The sequence below is a fragment of the Bufo gargarizans genome, chromosome 5 (genome assembly GCF_014858855.1).
Source record: "Bufo gargarizans isolate SCDJY-AF-19 chromosome 5, ASM1485885v1, whole genome shotgun sequence".
Lineage (NCBI taxonomy): Eukaryota > Metazoa > Chordata > Amphibia > Anura > Bufonidae > Bufo > Bufo gargarizans.
In genome coordinates, this window is record NC_058084.1 from 87,348,273 (window position 1) to 87,374,905 (window position 26,633).

General features: G+C 42.5%; 1 protein-coding gene across 2 annotated transcripts in view; it reads left to right on the forward strand.

The window, feature by feature from the left end:
* The window catches only part of CPQ (carboxypeptidase Q), a 492,137-nt gene that overhangs the window by 417,060 nt on the left and 48,444 nt on the right, over positions 1–26,633 (forward strand). For both annotated transcript variants that reach the window (XM_044293689.1, XM_044293688.1), the window contains exon 7: positions 16,099–16,300. In XM_044293689.1, the coding sequence (XP_044149624.1) occupies positions 16,099–16,300 (202 nt within the window). The remainder of the gene's footprint in view (positions 1–16,098; positions 16,301–26,633) is intronic.

Consider the following 26,633-nt stretch of genomic DNA (forward strand, 5'->3'; position numbering starts at 1 on the left):
GATGCTGTATGCAAGAGTGATGCAGAGGAAGCCTTTTCTCCGCCCACAGCACAAAAAGTGCCGCTTGAGGTGGGTTAAAGCACATTTGGACAAGCCAGCTTCATTTTGGAATAAGGTGCTGTGGACTGATGAAACTAAAATTTAGTTATTTGGTCATAACAAGGGGCGTTATACATGGAGGAAAAAGAACACGGCATTCCAAGAAAAACACCTGCTACCTACACTAAAATATAGTGGTGGTTCCATCATGCTGTGGGGCTGTGTGGCCAGTGCAGGGACTGGGAATTTTGTCAAAGTTGAGGGACGCATGGATTCCACTCAGTATCAGCAGATTCTGGAGACCAATGTCCAGGAATCAGTGACAAAGCTGAAGCTGCGTCGGGGCTGGATCTTTCAACAAGACAACGACCCTAAACACTGCTCAAAATCCACTAAGGCATTCATGCAGAGGAACAAGTACAACGTTCTGGAATGGCCATCTCAGTGCCCAGACCTGAATATAATTGAAAATCTGGGGTGTGACTTAAAGAGAGCTGTCCATGCTCGGAAGCCATCAAACCTGAATGAACTAAAGATGTTTTGTAAAGAGGAATGGTCCAAAATACCTTCAACCAGAATCCAGACTCTCATTGGAACCTACAGGAAGCGTTTAGAGGCTGTAATTTCTGCAAAAGGAGGATCTACTAAATATTGATTTCATTTCTTTTTTGTGGTGCCCAAATTTATGCACCTGCCTAATTTTATTTAAACAATTATAGCACACTTTCTGTAAATCCAATACACTTTATTTCACTTCTCAAATATCACTGTGTGTGTCTCCTATATGATATATTTAACTGACATTATTTATCATAACAACCAACGATTTATACAGGAAAATCATGACGATTAACAAGGTTGCCCAAACTTTCACATCCCACTGTAATTTTGAGGCAAATTCATTAAGACTGGGGTTTTAGACGCCGGTCTTAATAAAGGCCCTGTGCTGGCGGTGGATCCGCCAAAGTTATGAAGAGGCGCACACCTGTCCGTAACTTTGGCGCATCCAGTGCCTGTTCTAAATGTAAGACAACTTCCTATATGTCTTACATCTACCAGCCCGTCCCCTTCCTCTACCAAGCCAAGCCCACAATTTTCGACCTAGCGTGAGCGGGGCGGAATCGCAGATTTAATTTAGGCGTATTTTAGAATAGTAAATGACCCCCTTTGTTTTAGTTTTTTTTATGTACTAAAAATTTAATTTTTTAAATTTTCTCGGCTCTGTAAAGTAAAGCGGAGCAGGCTTTTATGTAATGCTTTTGGTAGCTCTCTTTGATAGATAGCTCAGGTCTTAGCCCTCTGACTTATGCCCTTTGCAAACATTTAATTGTGCTCCATAAACACTTGCCAAGAATGACTTTTTGGCACTGTAACTGCATACTTGAACTATAGTTTAATTTTGTGTTGGTTACGTGGAGGTTTCAGAAGACAGAATCAGAAAACCTGTCGCTGCATCCAGTGTCCTAATTACAGATAATGAGTAATTGCCTTTTTGTTTCTGCCAATATTACAAATATATGTAGGACGGGTTCACTGTCTTTATACTATGTTAGAAAACGATCCTTTATTCTGTCATGCAAAACACGTGCATTGTTAATGGAACAGATTTAGGGTGCATTCACACGACCGTATTTTTGGCTTCGCATCCGTTCAGCAAAAAAGATGGAGCACGTCCTGTTGTCCGCAATCGCGGACAAGAATAGGCATTTCTATCATAGGGCCGACTACATTCACACGGCCGCTATCCGTGTTTTGCTGATCCGCAATTTGCGGATCAGCAAAACACATACGGTCGTGTGAATGTAGCCTTATTGACAGGTTTTTTGTCTTTCCAAGCAAGGCTGATTTATTTTTGTGAACTGTTGCTTGCAATCACCTTCACTTTTATTATAAAACTGCTGTTGACTGCCTAAACTATGGATTATGATTCTGCTTAATAAAATTTACATGTGTCTGGGCAAAAAGACTTATAAACAGAGAGAACATTTTTAAGGGGACCACAGATTATCTATGGGAATGGGCAGTTCCTCTGAACAACAATCATGTAGGGCCTTTTCATCATATGCATCATGTCTGGGAGATCTGCCCTCCCATACAGTAAGTCTTCTTACATGTATGGCCCCCGTTCCACAAATTTACCTAGTTTAAAAAGATGTGCAGAAGAGAGGGTCCCTGAAACATTATCTGGAGGTCCTAATTTATTTATTTTTACTTAAAGGGGTATTTCCATCTGGGACATTGATGGCACATCGCTAGGATATGTCACCAATGTTCGTGCGAGTACCACATCTAGGACCCGCTCCTATCTCCAGATTGGGCCCCCTGAAGTGAAAAAAGAGCAGGTGTGCATTCACGGCCCCCCTCCGTTCACTTCTATGGCACTTCCCCCCCCCAAAAAAAAGCCAAGTGCACTCACTCAACAAATTTCGTAATTTCCGTAGTGATGACTGGAGAGCACACCGCGCATGAACATTATGCTCTCCTTCGCTTCGCCCCGTTCTCTAGATAGGAGCAGGTCCCAGATATGGGACCCGCACCTATCTTACATTGATGACATATCCTGGCCCAGATGGGAATACCCCTAAAAAAAGAATTGTCTCTGACACCTTTGTAAGGTGCTGTTCACATCAATATCAAATTCCATTGCAAAAAATAAATAAAAAACACTGCATGTAGCTTATATTTTACTGCCAAAACAGTGGACACCTCAGCTGAACTCTATTACAGGTCAATCAGTCCATGGCGGACCATTGGTGTCTGTTGTGTGTCATGGTTTCCTAAATACTGGAGGTTTCAGTAAATTCTGCTCACCTTTAGGGGACATTCACACGACTGTATGTATTTTGTTGTCTGCAAAACGTAGATCTGCAAAATACAGATGATGACGTCTGTGTGGCATTGTTTTTTGTTTTTTTTTGTTGACTTCAATGGGTCCGTGGTATGCCAAGAATAGGACATGTTCTGTCTTTTGCGGAACGGACATAGAAAGCATAAGGATGTCTTCCGTGTGGTTTCCACATCCATATGTCCATTTTGCTAAAGAATATGCCCTATTTTTGCCCACAAATGCTGACCACATACCAGGGTCCAAAAATGAAAACAGATCCACGTGGATGTCATCTGTATTTTACGAATCCATATTTTGTGGACATCAAAATACATATGGTCGTGTAAATGTACAGAATGCACCAACTCTTTTATTGATAGCAAATAGGTAATTTCTAGAGTTGAAGTGAGCCCTTCCTGGGATCAATCGATAAAGCCCTCAATAAAGCCATAATTTAAAAAACTGGAAAAACCACACGGGCCTGAAATGTGACATCTTTGGACTCGTCGATATATAGCATTCACATAGACAAGTAGCAAGGCCGATTTATTGGCCTGTATTTGTGGGAGGGGCGTCCTGGCCTATATCTGTCTCATAGCTCCTCAGGTGGCACCGGACGGCAGCGATATTCCTGGTTACAGCGGACAGCATCAGCGTTCCCTAGGCCGCACGACGTCACTTCCGGTTCGCGCTCCCTCCGGCGGTCCTGCGTCCTGGTGCGGCGGGTGAGTAGCTGCTGCCTCAGCGCAGCATCGGTTCGATCAGTCCGGTCGGTGGGGTCGGTCCCTCTGAGGTAAGAAAGGGACATCCCCACACCGGAGCGGCAGTCTGGCAGCACGTCCCGCTCCCACGTGACTTGCACTTAGGTTGCAGGAGTCAGCGGGACTCCGATTTCGTTTCCAGGGTTTTCTTTCCTTCCAGGTCTGGTTGTGGTTCTGAGTATAAGTGACCGACGGCACGGGAGAGGGGTGGAGGGGGGGGGGGATGTGAGCATAGCAGTTCGCAGTCGGGAGCTTTTTCAGCCGGCTCATGTGTTTAGTGAGGCACTGGCAATGCTTATCCGTAACACTTCTGTCTGCACTGTATTCAGTGATGTTGCACAACCATGGAGTTTTTGTGACAAATGGATTCATTATAATGATTGTGGTGTCACATGACAGAGCACCTTTTGTACCATGTGTTTTACCAATTGTATCATGTGACTTGCTTTGGGTGCATATACCCTGTTGTGGCGCTGGTGTATAGTTTGACAAAGGCCAGGGCAGGTGTAGTATGGTGTCCGGTGGGAATCGCACAGCACCACAGGTTTCACCTGTACGTAGCCATCTCCAGGGGGCTGTCATCGTAGCATCTTGGGCCTGGTTGTGAAGAAAAAAAAGAAAAAAAAACATGGTTTTGGGGGGGGTAAAAGTCTGGCACGGGCCGCCGTGCTGTCAGTTAGGTAGGGTTAAAAAAAGAGGGGGGGGGGGTCCATGCCATGCAGTGTGGTGGTGAGGAGTTGTTGGGGGCACACACCCCCGGTTACAAGCGTTCAATAAACGGGGCACGCCAGACCCGGCACATTGCATGGCATCATACGCATGGTTCCACCACAGCTGGGCAGTTTTCAGGTGCTGGTATTCACGTTTTTGCCAGCCCCTTGTTTCTGGCACAGGCTCGTCAGCCATTCGGCCAACCCCGCGTTTACTTCAGCAAGCAGGCAGTCGTGCCTCGCCGCCCAGTCTGGGTCATCTGTATACTGGCTGAAAGAAAAAAAAAAAATATCTTATTTTGTTCATTCATACGTACAGGTTTACTTCTACGGTCGATCCCTTGCGTTCTTCTCATAACAGCGTCTTGTCTGGTTTGGTAAGGTTTTTGCTCCTAATTCATCCACTATCATACGTCCTCCCTCTTTTTCTTACCTCAGGTGGTCACCAGGGTCAATTTTCTTGCATGTTGATTTCTGCAGTGGCGGTGGTGGTCGGAGCACGGGTGTTAGTCTATCTTGGCACCTAATAGTGTTAGTGACGGTCCGTCATTTTGCTTATTTCACAGTACGATCATGTCTCACGGCTCAGACATTGTGGATGCCTCTGGCGAAGATCTGGGTTCTAGGGCATCGGAATCCGGCAGTATTCCTTCTCTGCGTAGTTGGACTGTGCCTAAACTCATGTCTGAGTTAGCCAAGAGAGGCGTTCCTTTCCCGGCTGGGGCCCGGAAAGCAGAGTTGTATAGGCTATTGGTGTCCAACCCCGCAGAACCGTCTCAGCAAGAGGTCTCCATGGCCACAGTTCAAACCTCACTAACTCAGCTCCATGTCATGCTGAACAGCCTTACCTCCTCCGTGTCCGGGGTACAATCCAGATTGGAGTCAGTGGAGGCCAGGGTCGCTGGCTTGTCCTCACCCGCCACTCCGTTGCCAGTCGTAGCGGCACCCGTTGCCAGTACTTCAGGTAAAAAGTGCAGAGTGTGTCACAGGAGGGGGATACGGAAGGACACCACCACTCATTGTGACACGTGCCTCGATCATCCGGGCCTCTGCATTGACGGTTGCTTCAGGGAGTACCACAATTCCATGGAGTACTAAATTTATACTCCCCTCCCCAATTTAGCCACTGACAATCGGATAAAAAAAACTATGGTTCTCAGACTTAAGACACTAAAAGAAAACAAGAATTGTTTAAAAAAATATTATTTAGTAAAAATAAAAAAAGTAGACATATTAGGTATCGCCACGTCCGTAAGAATCTGCTCTATAAAAATACCCCATGACCTAACCCCTCAGATGAACACGATCAAAAAAATAAAATAAAAACAGTGCAAGAAAAGGTATTTTTTTATAATAGCAAGCGATCGATCAAAAAGTCATATGCCCCCCAAAATAGTGCCAATAAAACCATCCTCTCATCTGGCAAAAAATGAGCCCCTACCTAAGATAATCGGCTAAAAACTAAGATAATATAGTGTAAAACATAAATAAATAAATAAAAAGTAGACATATTAGTTGACGCCGCGTCCGTAAGAATCTGCTTTATAAAAATACCCCATGACCTAACCCCTCAGATGAACACGGTCAAAAAAATTTAATAAAAACATTGCCAAAACAGCAATTTTTGGGCAAATTTTCCATTTTAATCAGTTTTTTTTCCAGTAACAAAGCAAGGGTTAACAGCCAAACAAAACTTTATATTTATTACCTTGATTCTGCAGTTTACAGAAGCTCTTCATATGTGGTCGTGAACTGCTGTATGACCAAGTGGCAGGGCGCAGAAGGAAAGGAACGCCGTATGGTTTCTGGAAGGCAGATTTTGCTGGCCTTTTTTTTTTTGGCACCATGTCCCATTTGAAGCCCCCCTGATGCACCCCTAGAGTAGAAACTCCAAAAAAGCGACCCCATCTAAGAAACTACACCCCTCAAGGTATTAAATTAACCCTTTAGGTGTTCCTCAACAGTATATGGCAAATGGAGATGAAATTTCAGAATTTCTATTTTTGGTAAAATTGCCTCACAAAAATGTAATATAGATAAACCAAAAATCATATGTACCCTAAAAATAGTCCCAACAAAACTGCCCCCTTATCCTGTAGTTTCCAAAAAGGGGTCACTTTTATAGAGTTTCTACTCTAGGGGTGCATCAGGGGGGCTTCAAATGGGACAGTCCAGCAAAATCTGCCTTCCAAAAACCACACGGCGCACTTTTCCCTCTACGCTCTACTGTGTGCCCGTACAGTAGTTTACGGCTAATATGGGGTGTTTCTGCAAACTACAGAATCGGGGCAGTAAATGTAGCATTTTATTTGGCTGTTAACCCTTGCTTTGTAACTGGAAAAAATTGATTAAAATGGAAAATTTGCCAAAAAATCGAATATCTGAAATGTTATCTCCATTTGCCATTAACTCTTGTGGAACACCTAAAGGGTTAACGACGTTTGTAAAATCTGTTTTGAATACTTTGAGGGGTGTCGTTCCTAGAATGGGGTCATTTTTGGGTGGTTTCTATCATGTAAGCCTCACAAAGTAACTTCAGACCTGAACTGGTCCCTAAAAATTGGGTTTTTGAAAATTTCTGAAAAATGTCAAGATTTGCTTATAAACTTCTAAGCTTTGTAACGTCCCCAAAAACTAAAATGGCATTCCCAAAATGATCCAAACATGAAGTAGACATATGGGTAATGTAAAGTAATAACTATTTTTGTAGATATTACTATGTTTTATAGAAGTAGAGAAATTGAAACTTGGAAATTTGCAAATTTTTCCTAAATTTTGGTAAATTTGGTATTTTTTTATAAATAAAAATTATTTTTTTTTAACTTCATTTTACCAGTGTCATGAAGTACAATATGTGACGAAAAAACTATATCAGAAGGGCCTGGATAAGTCAAAGCGTTTTAAAGTTATCACTACATAAATTGACACTGGTCAGATTTGCAAAAAATTGTCTGGTTCTTACGCTGGGTTCAGACCTGAGCGTTCTGAAACGAGCACTCTGTATGCGCGATTGTACGGGCGTTTACAATCGCGCATACAGAGACTGGCGTTTACACATTGTCGCGCGTTCCCGAATTTCTATGTGTGGGAACGCGCGACAAACGCCCAAAAAAAAGCTCAAGCACTTGTTTGAGCGTCGGGCGTTTTACAGCGCGATCGTACGTGCTGTAAAACGCCCAGGTGAGAACCATTCCCATAGGGAATCATTGGTTCTTGCCTGTTGTGCGTTTTACAGCGCGTAGGAACGCGCTGTAAAACGCTCAGGTGTGAACCCAGCCTTAAGGTGAAAATTAGCCCGGTCCCTAAGGGGTTAAAGGGTGGAACACTGACTTATAGGATAGCTGCCTTACATCGGGTGGCATCAGAGGCAGAGTTTGCTAAGAGCTCATTTATATCCCTTTCTTCCCAGAATTCTCCTCATGCTGATTAAGGCACTCTTCTCAAGGAGAGATAGTACACCCCAAATTGTTAGTTATAGTCATTTAGTATATTTTGCTGTACTCTACTAATGAGGTGGAAACCCATAGCAAAATAAAGATGTAGGCCACCTTCTGTAGCCATACACCTCCCTGCCTCGGCCTGAGCTCAGCTCGTGCTAGGTTACTTTCACATCTGCGTTTTCAATTCCGGTTTTGAGATCCAGCAGAAGATCTCAAAACCGGAATTAAACAATTCTGTTTTGTCCCCATTCATTGTAAATAGGGAGAAAACAGATCAGGATGCATAAGTATGAATCCGTTCCATTTTGGTGGCGGACACAAAACACTAAAAGCTGCAGTTTTGTATCCAGTTTGCGAAATGGAACAAACCGGATCTGGCATGAAAGTCAATGTAAGTGAATGATGCCACCTAAGAAAAAAAAAATTTACGGTGCCGCTTGACTTAGGCCTTTTGCACATGAATGTATTTTCTTTCCGTGTCCGTTCCGTTTTTTTTGCGGACCGTATGCGGAGCCATTCACTTCAATGGGTCTGGAAAAAAAAAACTACGTTATTCCGTGTGCATTCCGTTTCTGTATGTCCTTATTTCCGTTCCGCTAAAAAAATAGAACATGTCCTATTATTGTCCGCATTACGGACAAGGATAGTACTGTTCTATGAAGGGCCAGCTGTTATGTTCCGCAAAATACGGAAAACACATACAGTTGTGTGCAAGAGGCCTTACAATGATTTTCATACCACATCTGTTTTTTTTTCAGTTTTGATTTAATACAACTGGATCTGTCTGAAACTGATGCATCCTGATGTATAAACAGCACAGTCTGTTTAATTCCACTTTTAAGATCCTCTGCTGGATCTGAAAACCAGAATTAACAATGCAAGTGTGAAATTAGCCCTATACCTAGTCTCTGCAGTGTGGTTAGTATTTAAATGTTTCTTACATACGGTATACTTTATTATTACACTTGTTTCCCATTCATTCTCTAATAAATATGTAGAATCATTTTATATTAAACGATTCCAGTGGTTTGCCAGGTATGGGAGCTGTTATTTTACCAGGAATGTGATTGTAATATGTGGGTGGCTCCATATTAAATGCAAACGTATGCTGCTACATTATAAATAGGAACATTACAGGCAACAATTGGGAAGAAATACAATATATGTTTGGACCTGCAAATTATTTGTGAGTTTTTCATTAAAGTTTGAAAACCTCTTTGGTCATGTACAGCAGCATTTTGCACAAAAATTTCATTTCTTTCAATTTTATGCTTGAAAAAATTGGGTAGACCTAGTGGGAGGGATGTGGCCTCCTGTGGAGCTTCAGATTATAGCTGGCCTAGATTTGCTTCTTTGGCACATGGACAGCCCAAAGATGTACCACATTTGGTTATCTTACTGCCGTTTGAAATGCTAGTCTAAGGCCTCTTTCACACTTGCGTTGTCCGGATCCGGCGTGTACTCCATTTGCCGGAATTACACGCCGGATCCAGAAAAACGCAAGTGAACTGAAAGCATTTGAAGACGGATCCGTCTTCAAAATGCGTTCAGTGTTACTATGGCAGCCAGGACGCTATTAAAGTCCTGGTTGCCATAGTAGTAGTGGGGAGCGGGGGAGCGGTATACTTACAGTCCGTGCGGCTCCCGGGGCGCTCCAGAATGACGTCAGAGCGCCCCACGCGCATAGATGACGTGCCATGCGATCACGTCATCCATGCGCATGGGGTGCCCTGACGTCACTCTGGAGCGCCCCGGGAGCCGCACGGATAGTAAGTATGCTGCTCCCCCGCTCCCCGCGACACTTTACCATGGCTGCCAGGACTTTAGCGTCCTGGCAGCCATGGTAACCATTGAGAAAAAGCTAAACGTCGGATCCGGCAATGCGCCGAAGCGACGTTTAGCTTAAGGCCAGATCCGGATTAATGCCTTTCAATGGGCATTAATACCGGATCCAGCCTTGCGGCAAGTGTTCAGGATTTTTGGTCGGAGCAAAAAGCGCAGCATGCTGCGGTATTTTCTCCGCCCAAAAAATGTTCCGATCCGGAACTGAAGACATCCTGATGCATCCTGAACGGATTTCACTCCATTCAGAATGCATTAGGATAATCCTGATCAGGATTCTTCCGGCATAGAGCCCCGACGACGGAACTCTATGCCGGAAGACAAGAACGCAGGTGTGAAAGAGCACTAAAAGAGCACCTACCGTATCTTGCAGGATCAACCCTTTTATCCCAGGTATACTGCCTGGTAGTGTTAAAATGATGCCTGTCTTGTGCAGCAGTTGAGGGCCTCATTTGCACCGAGGGACATGACCGAGTGTCGGACTGGGGTGCCTAGGGCCCACCAGTAAAATTATTTTTGGGGGTCATTGTACGGATACATTCCTATATTACCTGCTCACACAGCAGGAAGACGCTACCAGATGATTGAATGTGGGGGCCCCTGCAGTGACTCTGAGAAGGTAGGTCCTGGGGAGAAGAGGACACTGGCAGCTTTCCTCTATACCTAGAAGTCATCTCAGCTCTGATCGAGTCTATAATAATACACTGGGGAGCTTCTTTAATAATCTATCAAGTTTTTTATATGAACATCGGCTGGTTGAGGTGCTGTACACTGAATATATGTGTAGTGCAGTAAGTCTACTGTGTTATCTGCCACCTGTGCAGGGGGTAGGAGACTAGGGGCTCACCGAGGGATTCACCTGTACCCCTATGGGCCAGTCCAAGCCTGGGCATTGCCAGCACTGGAAAGCTGAGAAGCTGATGTGCATCACGAAACTTGTCCCTACCCTTCAGTGCACTGAAACCCTCATTTGCATAAATACATTTTTTTCTTCTTGGGAACGCTGCAACTAGGTATCATTTTAATCAGCAGGATCAACTTTTCAAGCAGTATATTTGCTTTATGTTGGCTCTGCTGACATGTGCTTTTTAATAAAATCCCCCCAGTATCTCTACTGAGGCCATAATGCAGCAGAAATGAATGGGGGAACCCCATATAGCTTAATGACTTGTTATAGTGACATGTCCCTGCAGTGCCCATTGCATTGATGTTAACAGATAGCGGTGGAATAGTGGTGTTAAAGGGTATGAACACCTTAAGGGGCAATTTTTTTAGGATTGCCTTTTTACCCTGTAGGACAAAAACTGCTAAACTCAACTCTGCCTGACTACTCCACCTCTTCCCCCTGTTACTCCTCTGCTTCTTTTCTCTGCCAACCCCTTCACTGGTTCCCCATTGCCCAGTGAATCCATAGTTGCCCTCTCATCCGAAATTGCAGGGACTGAACCTGGTTTTCAGAGACATTCCCGGCAAATTTGGGCTGTCCTAGGCCGAATATGAGCAGGGACTAATGATAACCGCATCCACAAATAAGTGTTTCGGGGTGGAGTTGGGCCTTCTGGGGACAGAGTTTTTTAATGTCTCAGTTTTACCAACCTAAATGTAATTATGCAAATCCAGTACAAAAACACATTGACATACAATGCCGTGCACAACTTGTCCCCTTCATGTGTCTGGGACCGGATCTCCCGTTATCTTTCCACCCCATAATCTCCGATCCTCACAAGACCTCCTTCTCTACTCTCCTGTTATCTGCTCTTCCCACAATTGCCTCCAAGATTTCTTCCGTACATCTCCCATACTCTGGAAATCTGTACTCCAACGTATAAGACGTTCATCTACCATGGAAACCTGGAGACCCACCTCTTCAGACAAGCCTAAAACCTACAGTAACCCTGCTGCCACTTTACTTCCGTATGACCAGCTTTACCCTCACCTACTGTATCTCCCATCCCTTGTAGATTGTAAGCCCTCACAGGCAGGGTCACCCTTCCGTCTGCCCCAGTTTGTAACTTGTCTTTTTCATGCTTATTGCAGTTGTCTTATATTATATATGTAGATGGAATTAATGGAGCTTTAAAGAGAACCTGTGAGGTTGAAATGATATCAGAGATGCAGGCAGCATGCTTCAGAGCAGGATGAGCCGAGCAGATTAATATTAGTGATGAACGGCAGGGGCCATATTCGTATTCGTGATATTTAAAAAAAAAATTGTAGAATATTCGTTATATATTCGCAAATATTCTGAAAACAAATATATATAAAAAATTATATAGCACTATATTCGATATAGTGCTATATATTTGTTTTTTCGAATATTCGTCATTTTTTTCTACCTGTACAGTTGTTTCACTTTGGCATACTCCAGATCGTGAAAACTCAGATCCGATGGTATATTCTAACCACCAGGCGTTCCCTTGGTGACGGGGACGCTTGTCAGGGAGGAGTTTGCCGGTGTTCCGTGATATTTCCCTACCCGTGAAATTTCCCTACCTTTGTCACTTCCTGTTGTGATGCGGCAGCATCGGATATGACGTTCCCAGCTTTGAAAGGAGGTGTGCCGTGCAGGTGCACAACGACGGGCTAGGGAAATTTCACACCAGAGTTGGGGAAAAGGGGCCACCTAAGCTCAAATGGCCATCAGATCTCCCTACCCTCACACTGCGCAGGCACGGTGATCGGATGGATGTTCGGTATAAGAGATCGCCCTGTCCGCTGGTACGCACGCACGGTGTATCCTGACTAGAGTAGTTAACCGCGCCTGCGCACTGGCCCGTAATTTTTCCCTACCTTCTAACCGCTGGTGAGGCTTCCGGCACATTCGCAGTGTCGACCGGTGTCCAGCTGAGAGGTAAGGCGCAAGCGCATTAGGTGGCCCCTTCTCCCAACTCTGGTGTGAAATTTCCCTACCCCGTCATTGTGCGCCTGCGCGGCTCGGCACACCTCCTTCCAAAGCTGGGAACGTCATATCCGGTGCGGCCGCGTCACAACAGGAAGTGATGAGGGTAGGGAAATTTCACGGGTTGGTGAAATATCACGGAACACCGGAACAACTGTACAGGATAAAAAAAAGATGCATATTCTAAAAAACAAATATATTCACTATAGTGCTATATATTTGTTTTTTAGAATATTCGTCATTTTTTTCCATCTGAAGTCATGATTCCTTCCTGCTTAAGTTACTTGTGGGCCGATGACTCATTGGCCCACAAGCAAGAAGCAGGGAGGAATCATGTGTTCACTGTTCAGATGGAAAAAAAATGCAGAATATTCGCTATAACGAATATATAGCACTATATTCAAAATATTTGCGAATTTTCGAAGTTGCGAAATTCGCAAAAAATATTCGCTATTCGAATATTCACGCTCAACACTAATTGATATTTAGTTTTGTAGGAAAACATTCAGTATAACTTGTATTTCCTTTATCTAAATTCCTGCTCATTCTGGGCTTTGAAGTCCAAGATTTGGTTCTATCACTGATTGACAGCTATCTCTGTATACACAGTTATAGAGGGAAGGCTGTCAATCACTGATATGACCGTATCCTCATAGAGGGAAGGCTGTCAATCACTGATAGGACCGTCTCATAGAGGGAAGGCTGTCAATCACTGGTAGGACCGTCTCCTCATAGAGGGAAGGCTGTCAATCACTGATAGGACCGCCTCCTCATAGAGGGAAGGTTGTCAATCACTGATAGGACCGTCTCCTCATAGAGGAAAGGCTGTCAATCACTGATAGGACCGCCTCCTCATGGAGGGAAGGCTGTCAATCACTGATAGGATGAATGAAATACAAGTTTTACTGAATCTTTTCCCATAAAACTATACATCAATCTGCTCATCTCCTCCTGCTCTATAACATGCTGCCTGCAGATTATTTAGCAATTTATTGTACACTTGATATCCACTATATAATTGCTTTTTGACCGTACTGACACGTTATTTTAATTTGACATGCCTTGTTCGTTTATATTGTTCTCTCTTTGAATAAAGAGAGATTTGAAAAGAAAAAAATGAAAAAATCAGTGGGTCCTTCATGTAATGCCTGCATGTACTGGGTCCTCCAGAGCTAGAAATGCTATTCACAAATGAGGGACTTTCTCAAAAGATATTTGAAAATGAGTTTTTATAAACCAGACAATCCATATAGTACAGAAAATCTCTTTTATACATCTTACTAATTACATAGAAGTAGTGAAATAGTGAAATGCTATTTATTTTTACTAGTTAAATGATACAGTTATAAGTCAGCATGCAGACCGGATCGGATATATCGTCATCATCTTCAGTGGAAAGTGTAATTCATGTATGAACTGAGACATGATGTAGAGTTCTGGCTGCAAATTACAGACTGACATGACATATAGAGGATTTTATTCTTCTAGTAAGGATAGGTTAGAGGAGCAATCACGGCGAAAAGCACTATAGGTGGATGCCAGGGAAGTGGAGAGGGTAATAATAGAGGATTAGGACTTCCATGTCATTAGCAGACTCCGGACAGTGAGCAGCTTCTGACACCTTCTCCTTTTTTCCCCCCAAAGTACAAGTTGAACCTTGAGCACTTTTGAATTTTGTTCCATGACACCGCTCATATGGGATAAATTTGTTTATATTTTAATAATACAGGCATTGTAGGGGAATGGTGGTGCAAATTTTATTTTGTTTCTATTGTTTGTTTTTATTTTTAACAACATATTTATTTTTTAAACATATTTTAAGTCCCCTTATGGGACTCTAACAAGTGATTTTTATTGTGCATGTCCTATAGACTGCAATGAATTATCATTGCTGCCTATAGGAGTTGCTCTATGTTCCTATAGAACCCTGCCACCTGCAGGCCTCCATAGGAACTACTGCTGTGATTGAGGCTATCACAAGGAATGAACGGCTCTCCCGATCGCTATTAACAATGGCATTTGAGAGGTTAGATGTCTGTGACCTCTATTATCGCTAATCACACACATTAACTCCAGGTGCTCTGTGAAACACAGCCATCTTTAAACTGATGCCACTTCAAAGAGATGACCTATGCCATGCATGTATGGTGCATGTTGTCAAAGGGTTAATATATTTTTTGTGTGGAATCTAATGTTATGCACCTTTAGGTGACTCCTCCGGGCTGAGGACCAATCAGGATCTCAATAGGGAAAGTGGTGTTCCCAAACGATTGTTTTCCTCACATAACCCATCCCCTGGTCCCTTATTTTATCCTGAATAGGGTGGTTTGAGTATTGATTGACCAGCATGGTCATTTTAATGATATCAATAATATTAAAGATTTTTGTGTTCTAAGGTTTGCTTCCATATGTTTTTCTAAAGTACAACTTGTCCCACAAAAAACTAGCCCTCATATGGCTATGTCAATAGAAAAGTAAAATAGTTATGGCTCTGGGAAAGCAGGGAATAAAAAACTAAAATGCAAAAACTGGAAATTACCCGGTCCTGAAGGGTTAAAGATGGTGCCTGCTGTTTCACAGACCTGGGGCTAATGTCTTCATTTGGCAATAACGCCGATCACAGAAATGTACGGTAACCCCTTAGATGTCAAGGTCAAATGTGACCACAGCATCTGAAAGGCTTTTCCCTGGGAGCGATATGCTCCTGTGGTCGGCATGGCTCCCCTGCGTGGTGATCAGGTCAGCCGTTGGTTGTCCCTAATACCCTTGATTTTTTGGAAGAAACTTCTGAAGAGAGCCGAGTATAGCACTTGGCTATTATCAGAACTCCCATACAGATGAATGAAATGGCAGTTTGCATGCATGATTTGCCGCTCTATTAATTTCACAGGGCTCCAAAAGGTAGGGGTCCCTGTTCTTATGATTGGTGGGGTCCCAGCGGTAGCACCCCCACCTATCTAGTAGTAACTTGTAACAACCAGAATACAGAAAACCTTTATGGTGGGTGTGAAAGTGAGTGTGGTTAGCTAGGCAAGGAAGTTACGCCAGATTTATCAAATGCGATGTTTTAAAAAGTACAAAAAAGATATCAAACAATTTTCAAAGTTTGATATATTTGGTGCAAATTATGGCAATGCAAACTCAAGAAAAACGGTTTTAAAAAAAATTCCCTTCATGTTGAATCTCCCCCAATGTATGTTGGCTGTGTAACATAGAGATCAGTGTCCTTAGGTCTTCCACAGAGTAAACTGCCAATGTGAGTGTTTGTATAGGCAATCACAAGCTGTCTGTACAACTCTGGACCCCAAGTTCTTGATTCAGGGCTAAAGTCTTCTGATGACATTTTCTAGGATATGATCTAATTGTCTGCTTGGACTGTCCCATTAAAAACGCTTATCAATTGATTTGGGGAAGGGGGGCCCATGTTTTCCCTGTGTGAATGGTGCGGTAGCATGCATGCATGATCACTGTTCCATTCAAACGGAGAAATGTGGAGTCCCCTGTTCTCATGATGTAAGAAGACAAGTCCTTTAAATAATACACAGATTGTGTTAATCTTTTATATTCCTTTTATTACCAGAAAGACATTGCCAACATGGACCTTGTCATGGAAGCAGACTCGGGTACCTTTATGCCACTGGGTATGCAGTTTTCTGGCAAGCCACAGGCTCGGGCCATAATGTCCGACATTATGCAGCTACTGGAACCCATCAACATAACCAAACTTTATGACAATGCTGATGGAACCGACATTAGTTTTTGGATGGAAGCTGGTGTCCCAGGTAAGCAGAAGTCTTCATACCTTGGTTCTGATAGCACAGTGGTCATATAGTAGTAGCTAGTTGTTCTCACACTGTATTGCTAACACATAAGGTAACTTGCTAACAAATACACCATTTCAGGTTCAGATACTCTTTAAAGAGAGACAACCCACACCACTTTAAGAATGGTAAAACAATTAAGTACATTTATTAAGGGAATAAGGATGATTAGGCAAATATATGTCCTTTTTAGCAAAATTAGGTAAATACAATCAACACCAAAGGGAAAACTTACAAACAATAAGGGGTTAGACAAAAGATAACACAACTCCTAATTACACACTTACAACCACACTTCATCTAGAGTCCTAACTGCATCCAGAGTGAAGGTACGCGTACTTACATCACCAATTGAGTTAACATCCTCTGATGGCAACACACATCAGCTGGGGAGTCCGTTCAATGAGACTACCAGAGACTCTATTGGGAACAACAATTTTCTAAGCAGATACGTCTATCTCATAGATGAACTCCGATGGCTTGCTGAAACAGTCCAGCTTTAATACTGTTTTAACCAAAGAGCTGCAACCCCTAATGGAATGTAGCTAGATTACACAATCCAATTGTCACTATGCATATCTTAGTTTTCTGGTATTATTTTGGACCTTGGAGTGACCAATTCTCAGATCCGCAATAAGTCAGTATTCCTAGACAAACTATGCAGATAATGCTAACTCTCCTACACACACATTTCCAACCAAGTCCTTGTTCATTTAGAGGTCTTCTACTAAATGAGACAATACCTGGTACACATTCCAGACCTGTCTTCTTTGCTCATTGTAGCCTTCCACAAACATTTCTACACCAATTGTTTCATTTCATCCCACAGAAATATACAAGGTCTCAAATAAACAGTTAAGACAAATAACAGGGACACAGTTTAAGGCCTCTTTCACACGGGTGAGATTTCCGCGCGGGTCCAATGTGTGAAGTGAACGCATTGCACCCGCACTGAATCCTGACCCATTCATTTCTATGCTGCTGTGCACATGAGCAGTGATTTTCACGCATCACTTGTGCGTTGTGTGAAAATTGCAGCATGCTCTATATTGTGCATTTTTCACGCAACGCAGGCCCCATAGAAGTGAATGGGGCTGCGTGAAAATCGCAAGCAAGTGCGGATGCGGTGTGATTTTCACACATGGTTGCTAAGGAGATGATCGGGATAGGGACCCGATCTTTATTATTTTCCCTTATAACATGGTTATAAGAGAAAATAATAACATTCTTAATACGGGATGGAGGGGTTAAAAAATAATAAACAAATTTAACTCACCCCATCCACTTGGTCGCGTAGTGGATCTCCTCTTCTTTCTTCAGGGCCTGGGTAAAGGACCTTTGGTGACGTCACTGCGCTCATCACGTGGTCCATCACATGATCCATCACCATGGTGATGGACCATGTGAGGAGCACAGTGACGTCATCAAAGGTCCTTTACCCACGTCCTGAAGAAAGAAGAGGAGATCTGCTACGCGACCAAGTGGATGGGGTGAGTTAAATTTGTTTATTATTTTTAACCCCTCAATGGACATTTTACTAAGCATTCTGTATTAAGAATGCTATTATTTTCCCTTATAACCATGTTATAAGGGAAAATAATAAAATCTACAGAACACCTAACACAAACCCGAACTTCTGTGAAGAAGTCCGGGTTCGGGTCTGGGTACCAAACATGCCGATTTTTCTCACACGCGTGCAAAATGCATTAAAACGCTTTTCACTCGTGCTGAAAAATCGCGCATTTTCCCACGACGTACCTGCATCCTATCCAGCCCTCACACGTTACGCCCATGTGAAAGAGGCCTAACTACTCAAGTACAAACATTGCCAAACAGTCTTCAATTCATTCAGAGGGAAGAGAAATTTTATCAGACCCAATGGATTCCAAATGATCAGAGACATTCATATTTGCACTATTTGCAAGATAGAGTGGTTTATTTGTGCACTACCTGGCATCCAGTACCCTTAGTTACCCCCAAGAGTGGTGTTGTGGCACCATAAATTGCAACCACCAGGGCACCCAGTTACAAGATGAGCCTGGGTTAAGATTTAACTAATGATCAATTTTAACTTCTGAGAAGGAAAACTGAAGGAGCACATGAAATCCGCAACATTAGCTTGTCAATTAAATTGCAATTCATGAACGTTAGTGAAAACAAGTGACATATCTCAGCAGCTATGCAAGAAATGTATATTTGCATTCTTAGCCTCAAATCTGTAATTTTATGTTCATATTAAGCCATTTGCATTAGTTTAATGTAGCAGAAAATAACTCCTTTTTATACCACTGTCTAAGTAGTCTTCTTGCCCACAGAGACTATTTTCTGCCAAGTTTTATGAGGTATAATTAAAGATTATTTCAAAGAATGATAGGGTCAGTGCATTCCGCTCCGCAGTAAAATAGGACGGCACGTGACTGACAGATGGGAACACAAAGTGCAGTCTTCCAATAAATATGTTGTCACATTCGCAACTATCTCATCGCAGAGAGTCTACGTTATGGAGCTGTTTGATTGACGCCACAAAACACGCGGCATCATCGTTATAGAACAATAAGGCAGCGAAGAGAACACTTCACACACTTCACATAATAGAAAAAACGTCTAAAGTGTGAATTGAAGAAATGTCTTATGCCCAAGAAGGAGCATCTACAGGAGAAAATACTTTTTATCTAAGACAAATCTATATTGTATTTCCTTCATTAAAGGGGTTGTCCGGGTTCAGAGCTGAACCCGGACATACTCTTATTTTCACCCAGGCAGCCCCCCTGAGGCTAGCATCGGAGCATCTCATGCTCCGATGCGCTCCCGTGCCCTGCGCGACGGGCTCTTTTGTTTTCAATAACCCACTGCCGTTTTACTGGCTAGGGCAGAGCTAAATCCCGCCCATAAGTGCCGGTGACGTCACCGGGGTTCCTGGCAGCCCCATGGAGAGCCCCGGTACATCACCGGAACTCCTAAAAATGCCTTTGCCCTGCGCAATTTAGCGCAGGGCAAAGGAGAGCATCAGAACATGAACTGCTCATGTCAGGGGGGCTGCTGGGGTGAAAATGAACTCTGAACCCGGACAACCCCTTTAAGTTTCTTCTTCAGGCTTCGTGCTGTAGGGAGGAAAATAGAATCCCAGTAACTTCTTACTACAGAGCCTTAGGCACTCTATGTTCTGGCATATGGTTACAGAATTATTCTCCACTGGATAAATTAATTTAGACATCAGAGGGCACATATACAATCGGACACCACCAGAGGTACTTTGGGTGCCATATTATAGCTACTACATAATATGCCCTTGTGTAGGAGTTACAAAGCTGGTGTGGATCCACTGTGTCACTTGAACAGATTTGGCCTGGGGCTACTCCCAAGGACATTATGTAAGTGCCTCCCCTTTTATTTACCCTTTAACCCTTAAACAGGGATCTGGACTTAGCTGCAGGGGAACAACTAGACTGCTACCTCGTGGTGTCATCTCTGTTCAAGTGCTGCTGAAGTTTAGTCTAAGCAAAACTGTAGTCAGAGACAGGCTGAGGTCAGGGTAGGCAGAGTGCATAAAATCAGATAAACAGGCCGAACTCGGCGCAGGCAGAGTACGTGCAATACAGTAAATATTTATTGCATAGGAATTAGGTGTATTTTCTATTACGGAGTTTTATTTCCCAATACAAAACAATGGACACATGATGGCCATTTGCATATTGAAAGGGGCCTCTAGGATCACTGTGGTTTTTAACTTCTTGCCGACTGCCCGTTGACTATATACTGTAAGTCCATGTAGTCAGTGTTAACTCTGCACAGATGTTTCTAAATGTCTTTGCTGAGATTGCAGCTGCACACTAATTGTCAGCAATGACAGCAAGATTTTCCATACAGAATTGTATTGTTTTCACCCTCTTTGAGCTCCCCTTTGCCACTTCCTGCTCTGATCCCAAAGGTCATGTGTTCGCCAGGGGCTGGGTGTCTACATGAGCTGCTGGATCTTGGCAGACCCAGATCAGAGACAAAAATTACCAAATAAAAATACATTTACAAAGAAATTATAAAAAAAATGCCACCACATGCCACCACCACTATTCTAGACCGGCCCCTGGCAACTATAACCAGGGAAGGGAACATAATAATAAATAATAAAAAAAAAAACATTTTTAGTTGCACGCGGTGCCATTAACCCAAAAAAATGTTGAAAACCAGACTATTTTCTTTTTTTCAACATTTTACTAGTTATAAAAAATAAAAACAAAAATACTAAAATAAAGATTATATAAAAATAAAGCCTTGTGTACCACCAAACTTATTAACATAACTGAATAGAAAAAAAAGTTAGGGCTTTCAGTTAAGTCTCGTGCTAAAAAAAAAACCTGAAAATGTGCCTAGTCAGGAAGGGGGTAAACACTCTTTCACAAGAGCGGATGCTGTGCAGGTAATCCGCTGCGTGAAAGAGAGCCAAGCCCCGCTCCGGACACAGAGACACGGAGCAGTAACATGACTGATAATGCTCCGTGCCTCTCTGTGATCTTTTTACTACAAAATCACAGTGAGATAAAGTCATGTTAATGCTCCGTGTCTCTGCTGTCCAGAGCAGGGCTCACGCAGCAGATTACCCACATGGCATCTGCTCGTGTGAAAGAGCCCTAAATGGACCGGTCTTGAACTGGTTAACAGATATGCTCATGTAGTTGTTACCTCATGTACATCTTCCCCATGATTTTTTTTTTTTCAATTTTGACTCTCCTGACCTGTTTTCACCATGTAAACCAATCACTGATGATGCACTTCTCCTACGAAATTGGCCCAGGTGTGTGTTTGAGATATTAGATTGTGAACCCCATTAGAGCAGGAACTGATATGAATGGTGTAAACTTGGAGGTAAAATAAAATTGTAAAAATGACAAATATGGTTGCTAACAAACATCTGTATGATGTCCTTTGTTTCTATGATTTGGCAGATTATTGTTATTGTTATGCATAAATTCAAATGGAAATCATATGGGAATTTCCATACAGAACTGCATTGGTCTTGTAAGTTCATTTTGCAAGAAAAATATTCTAATTGTTCCAAAAAGCCTTTGGATCAAGGAAAACTTTTTTCATCTGTGATTTCCATAAAAATTATAACTTCCTTTGTTGTTTTAGTGTTTACTATGGATGCTTACCCATATGTAGGCACTGGCCCAGCAGTAATTAAAATAATCCCTTCTAAAACCATGAAATGCGTCAGGCTTGTCAGTGCAATTTTTTGGTCTGTTTTTGAAAGGCTTAGAAGAAATCCAGAAAACATCTGCATGAAATACACATTTTTTTTAAAGAGCATTTCCAAGCTTTAATATCTTCTGAGAGGAAGTGCATATGGCATTTCACACAGCTAACCAGACGCCTTCTCTGTACTGATGTGGCGCAGCGAGGCTGAAACAGTGTTCTATACAGATGGCTGTTTCTGGTTTGGCTGCTAACCCAACTCATGTGTCTTTAATGGCCATGTGCACCTTGGTGGCAATTTTTTTATGATTGCATTTTACACATTTTGGGCTAAAAATCATTTTTTCAATTGATGTTTATTAAGAATATTCAGCCATTCTGTCACAAAGTGTTAACTGTTTTTCTAGCTGTGTGACTGGTACTTTTTACTTTCACCTTGTGCTGGTCATCTAATAGACCTTATCTCTAAATCAGTGTTTCCCAACCAGTGTGCCTCCAGCTGTTGCAAAACTACAACTCCCAGCATGCCTGCACAACCAAAGACTGTCCAGGCATGCTGGGAGTTGTAGTTTTGCAACAGCTGGAGGCACACTGGTTGGAAAACACTGCTCTAAATCACTAAAAGGTCATAAACACTTACTTAAAGGTGGATTTACACGTGTAGATAATCGGGTAGATTAATGGGAACAAATGTTCCTACGAACGCTCGTTCCTGACAATCTGACCATGTAAAGGTGCAGCAGATCACCTGATGAACAAGCAAAATGCTTGTTCATTTGGTGAAACTATTGTTTGTGCGGGCAGCAGATTGTGCTGTCTAAACAGCAATCTGCTGCCTAGAAACAATGCAGCTGTATAAGGATGAGCTATCGCAATAGTGATCCCTCATCCTCATACTGTGGAGGTAATCGCTGCATGTAAATGCAGCACTTCACCTGCACTGAATGAGCAGCCGACTGCCTGGAAGGACTCTTACTTCCTGACAATCTGCTGCTCATCTGGGCATGTAAATGTGCCTTAAGCCAAATTCTCATCAGTAAAGTAAGAATTGAGCTATAACGTATGTTTATAAGATCAGAGATAAGGAGCCGTCAGCTGATCTGTCTGACGGAACACAGTAAAAATTCAGATCCTGCTACTAGATAAACTCAAGACTGCACAAAGACAGTGGTTAAAATTATTTTTAGCTCAAAAGGAGTATAATGCAATAATAAAAAAAATCTGCAAGTGCCGTGGCCTCGTCCTAGGCCACTGATGTAATGTCAGTCACAATGTTTATTGGTAACTCAACCTACCAAGCACAGCCTCTATACCATTAACAGTGCTGTGCTTGAGAGCGCTGCGTCCCTTCAAACAGCTGAAGGGGGCTGGGAGTCGGACCCCCAATGATTTGATCAAGGCCAGGCTGGGAATGAAATTGAGCCCTGGCATTTTAAAACAGACAGGCCCACTTGCTGTGTGGTGAATGTGAAATATGTTTGGGCATATTTGGATGAACATTACATTTAGCGCTACTAAACACTATACAGCTCTACATACCTAATATATCCAGTGACATCTCCTCTAATGTAGATTTTCTCTTCCCTCCATTGGGAACAGACCGCCATGATGACATCTTTCAGCTATGTCTCGTCTCTGCAGAGTTTGCCTCACCTTTCCATCATCCCCTATCCTGGTGCCCCAACAGTGATATCTTGCTGCTACCCCCAAAACTTTGCCCTTCATGCTCCCCATTGCCCCTAAATACTAAGAAATAACAGTACCATACAAACAGTCCATCACATATAAATAGTGCTCCCAAAAGTCCCACCAATAGTAAGTCTTTCACAGAGTGCCCTCATTACTAAAATCCCCTACAGTAAATATGTTCCCTGAGAGTGCCTCCATTAGTAGTCGAGCCTTCCATATTTTGCCCAATAATCAAACTCCCCATAGTACCACCAGTAGTAATAACACCCCATAGTTCTCTCAGTAGTGATAAAGCTACTCAACGTGCCCCCAGCAGTAATAAGGCCCCCTAAAATTCTCCTAGTAGTAATAAGACCTCTTAAAGTGCTCCTGTTAGTAAAAAGGCCCCCTAAAATGCTCACAGTAGTAATAAAACCCTGTCCTCAGTAGTTATAATGCCTCCTATAATATTTTGGACTCCCCTGCATAACGGAAACGGGACGGATCAGTTTTGCAGCCCATAGACTTCTATTATGACGGAATGAATAACGGAATGCCTCTAAAGGCATTTTGTTATGCATTCCGTCATAGAATTGCGTTATGGTCCGTGGTAACGGAATCCATAACGCATTTCACCTTTTACCAGTAAATGAAGCGTGAACAAATTTCAAAATATGAAATTCGCTCATCTCTAGTCATGAGGGTACCAGGTTATGGACACTAATATTAAAATGGTAAATTTGCTGTAGAAGGTGCAGTTTTGGGTGAATTTGTTTCTAGGAGTCGAATCCAAGAGCATTTTGTATCATTCAGATATCATTTGTCTCATTTGCCAGTGTATGTGAGTTTCTCTTTAATAACAGTTTGGATTATTTTCCCAGAGAATAAAGAAAATCTCCTCTAAGCTTTAGGTTTTATATTAATCTCTCCTGGGCCAATGTATAAAAATAGCCGGGGATTCCTAACAGGTCAGATGGGTTCATGTATGAAATTATATGGTCCTCCATTTTTTTATTTTTTAAGAAATCGCAGTAGAGTTTCTTAGGATTGAATATATTCAGAAATAATCTATGTTAGATGTTAAAGAAGTTTTTGAATTATAACATTTTGACATTTTTGGCTTGGTGTGTTACATTGGACTCAGTTCTATATCCTAAAATCTCTGGTCCTAGCAGTCTTTTTATTGGAAAAATGACCACCCATATATAACCCTTAAAGTGGTATAAATAAGTAACACATGAGGAAATGTATTAAAACTGTCTCAAAGAAATGTACGAAATAATTTAGAACCAACCTCCCAGCACCTTTTAAGGACGCTCCCTAGTTTGCACTTAGTCACGGTACATTCACACAATTTCATTTTATTTAATAGAGAATGGGGTAACTAGCAAGTTTCTAAATCACTTCATTTAAAAAATGTGCCTGAAGAAAGTCATGGCCACTAGGGGTCTCACTTCCACCTAATTTTTAGTCCACTGCCTGTTAGGCAAGATCTGCCCCTAGAAACAGAGATACAGAAGGTAGCAGAGAGAAAGTGGGGGAATGTCACAGCTAGCTGAGATCCTAAGCCTGATATAGCAACTGCTTCTACACAGCTTTTGAAGATCACAGGAGACTCCTGTGTGTCTGTAAATGTGATTTCCCCTCCTTATCTGTTCAGTGAGCTCTGGAGCTGAAAACAAACATAGTGGGGAGTAAGGGAAAGGACATTACAGCAGTACACTAGCAGATTCCACAGAAGGGATACACCCCCTGCTGCTGAGTGAAATGCATCTATCTGTGCAGCTGAAACAGGAAATAATATGGCTTAGGAAGACATTAGAGAAGCCCCAAAAATACCTGCTCTTTCACAGTGTACAAAGAAACACAGCCATTGTGCAAACTTTTATTTTAAAAACTCAGACAAATTAGAGCTAGAATGTGACTTGTTGCTATAGGCAACGAGTTCACTTGGATAGGGGGTAGTTTGCAAACTTGCCACAATCCTTTTAAGAAAGGCTTTTCGTCAAATGAAATAAAAACACAGTGAGGAAAAAAATATTTCCAGGATATCCTCTGGATAGTTAATCACTATCTGATCAGTTGGTGTCCGACGAGCGGGTCCCCCACCTAACAGTTGCGCTGTAGCCTTCTCTCTGCTTAACAAGAATAGTGTGGTACATTGTATAGCGGCTGTGCTCGATATCCCAGCTCAGTCCTATTCACTTCAGTGGGACTGAGATGCGCTTAGGCCATGTGACTGATGAACATGACATCACATGGCCTAGGAAAATCTGGAGAAGGCCACGGTGCTACTGCGAGCAATGGTGCCTTCTTAAACAGCTGATCGGCGGGGGTCCCACTGATTAGATACTGATGACCTATCTAGTGGACAGGTCATTATTAAATGAGGGAAAAGCTATCATAACTGTTTGCCTTAAAGAGTTAATTAAATAGGTTTAGAGTTCTAGAATAGTGATGGACGAACATCGGCCGGGATGATTAACGAAGGCGCGTTCACGATCAAATGTTCGCGAACCGCGCATTCGCGGCGGGCCCCATTCACTTTAATGGCGGGTGAACCTGAAAAACCTTCAGCCAGGAAACACTTCCTACAAGTACACAAATAGTCACACAACATGGAAAGTGATATACCAGAGGGGGATCATTGAAAAAAATTCCCACAAAAAATATGTATTTTAATCAGGGGCCATTTTTATGCATCTTAAAAGGAAACTCTCAAAAATGTGCCCTGCTGGAGCCTAGGAGGATTTTATTTCCTATCGGCTTGATGTATACAAATGTGCAGCACTCCACATTTTTGTATCCTGCAGAGTCCATTAAAAAAATGCATACGTTAATGTTAATGTCATTTTTTTTTCTACCATGGAACTCTATGGTGAATGGACGCCACTGTACAGCATCAGTCTGAGGGATCTGTTAATACATATATTTTTGGTATGCATTAAATGGATGGCAAAAATAGGATGTAAACACAGCCCTAGTGTCATAATAGGCACCAGTACACAGCGGAGCAGTGTGACTGAGAGGGGAAGCCGCCATGTACTGACACGGCGCTACCAAGGGTGTGATTATGTGGCTAGAGATAAAAAATGTAACCGTCGGCCAGTACAGGCCCCAAAAATTACCCAATAGGCATTCACCTGACAGCACAGAACTTTGGATTATGTGGCTCGAGGCATATTCGGCAGTCACAGGATAAAAATGTAATTGTCGGCCAGTACAGGCCACAAAAATTTGCCAATAGGCATTCACCTGACAGCAAAGAACTTTGGATTCTGTGGCTGGAGGTACATTAGGCGGTCACAGGATAAATATGTAACTGTCGGCTAGTACAGGCCCCAAAATTTAGGCATTCACCTGACATAAAAGGCCTTTTATGCCGCTGTATATACATAAGGCAAGGACCATTCTTTGTTCTGGGTGGTGGCAGATA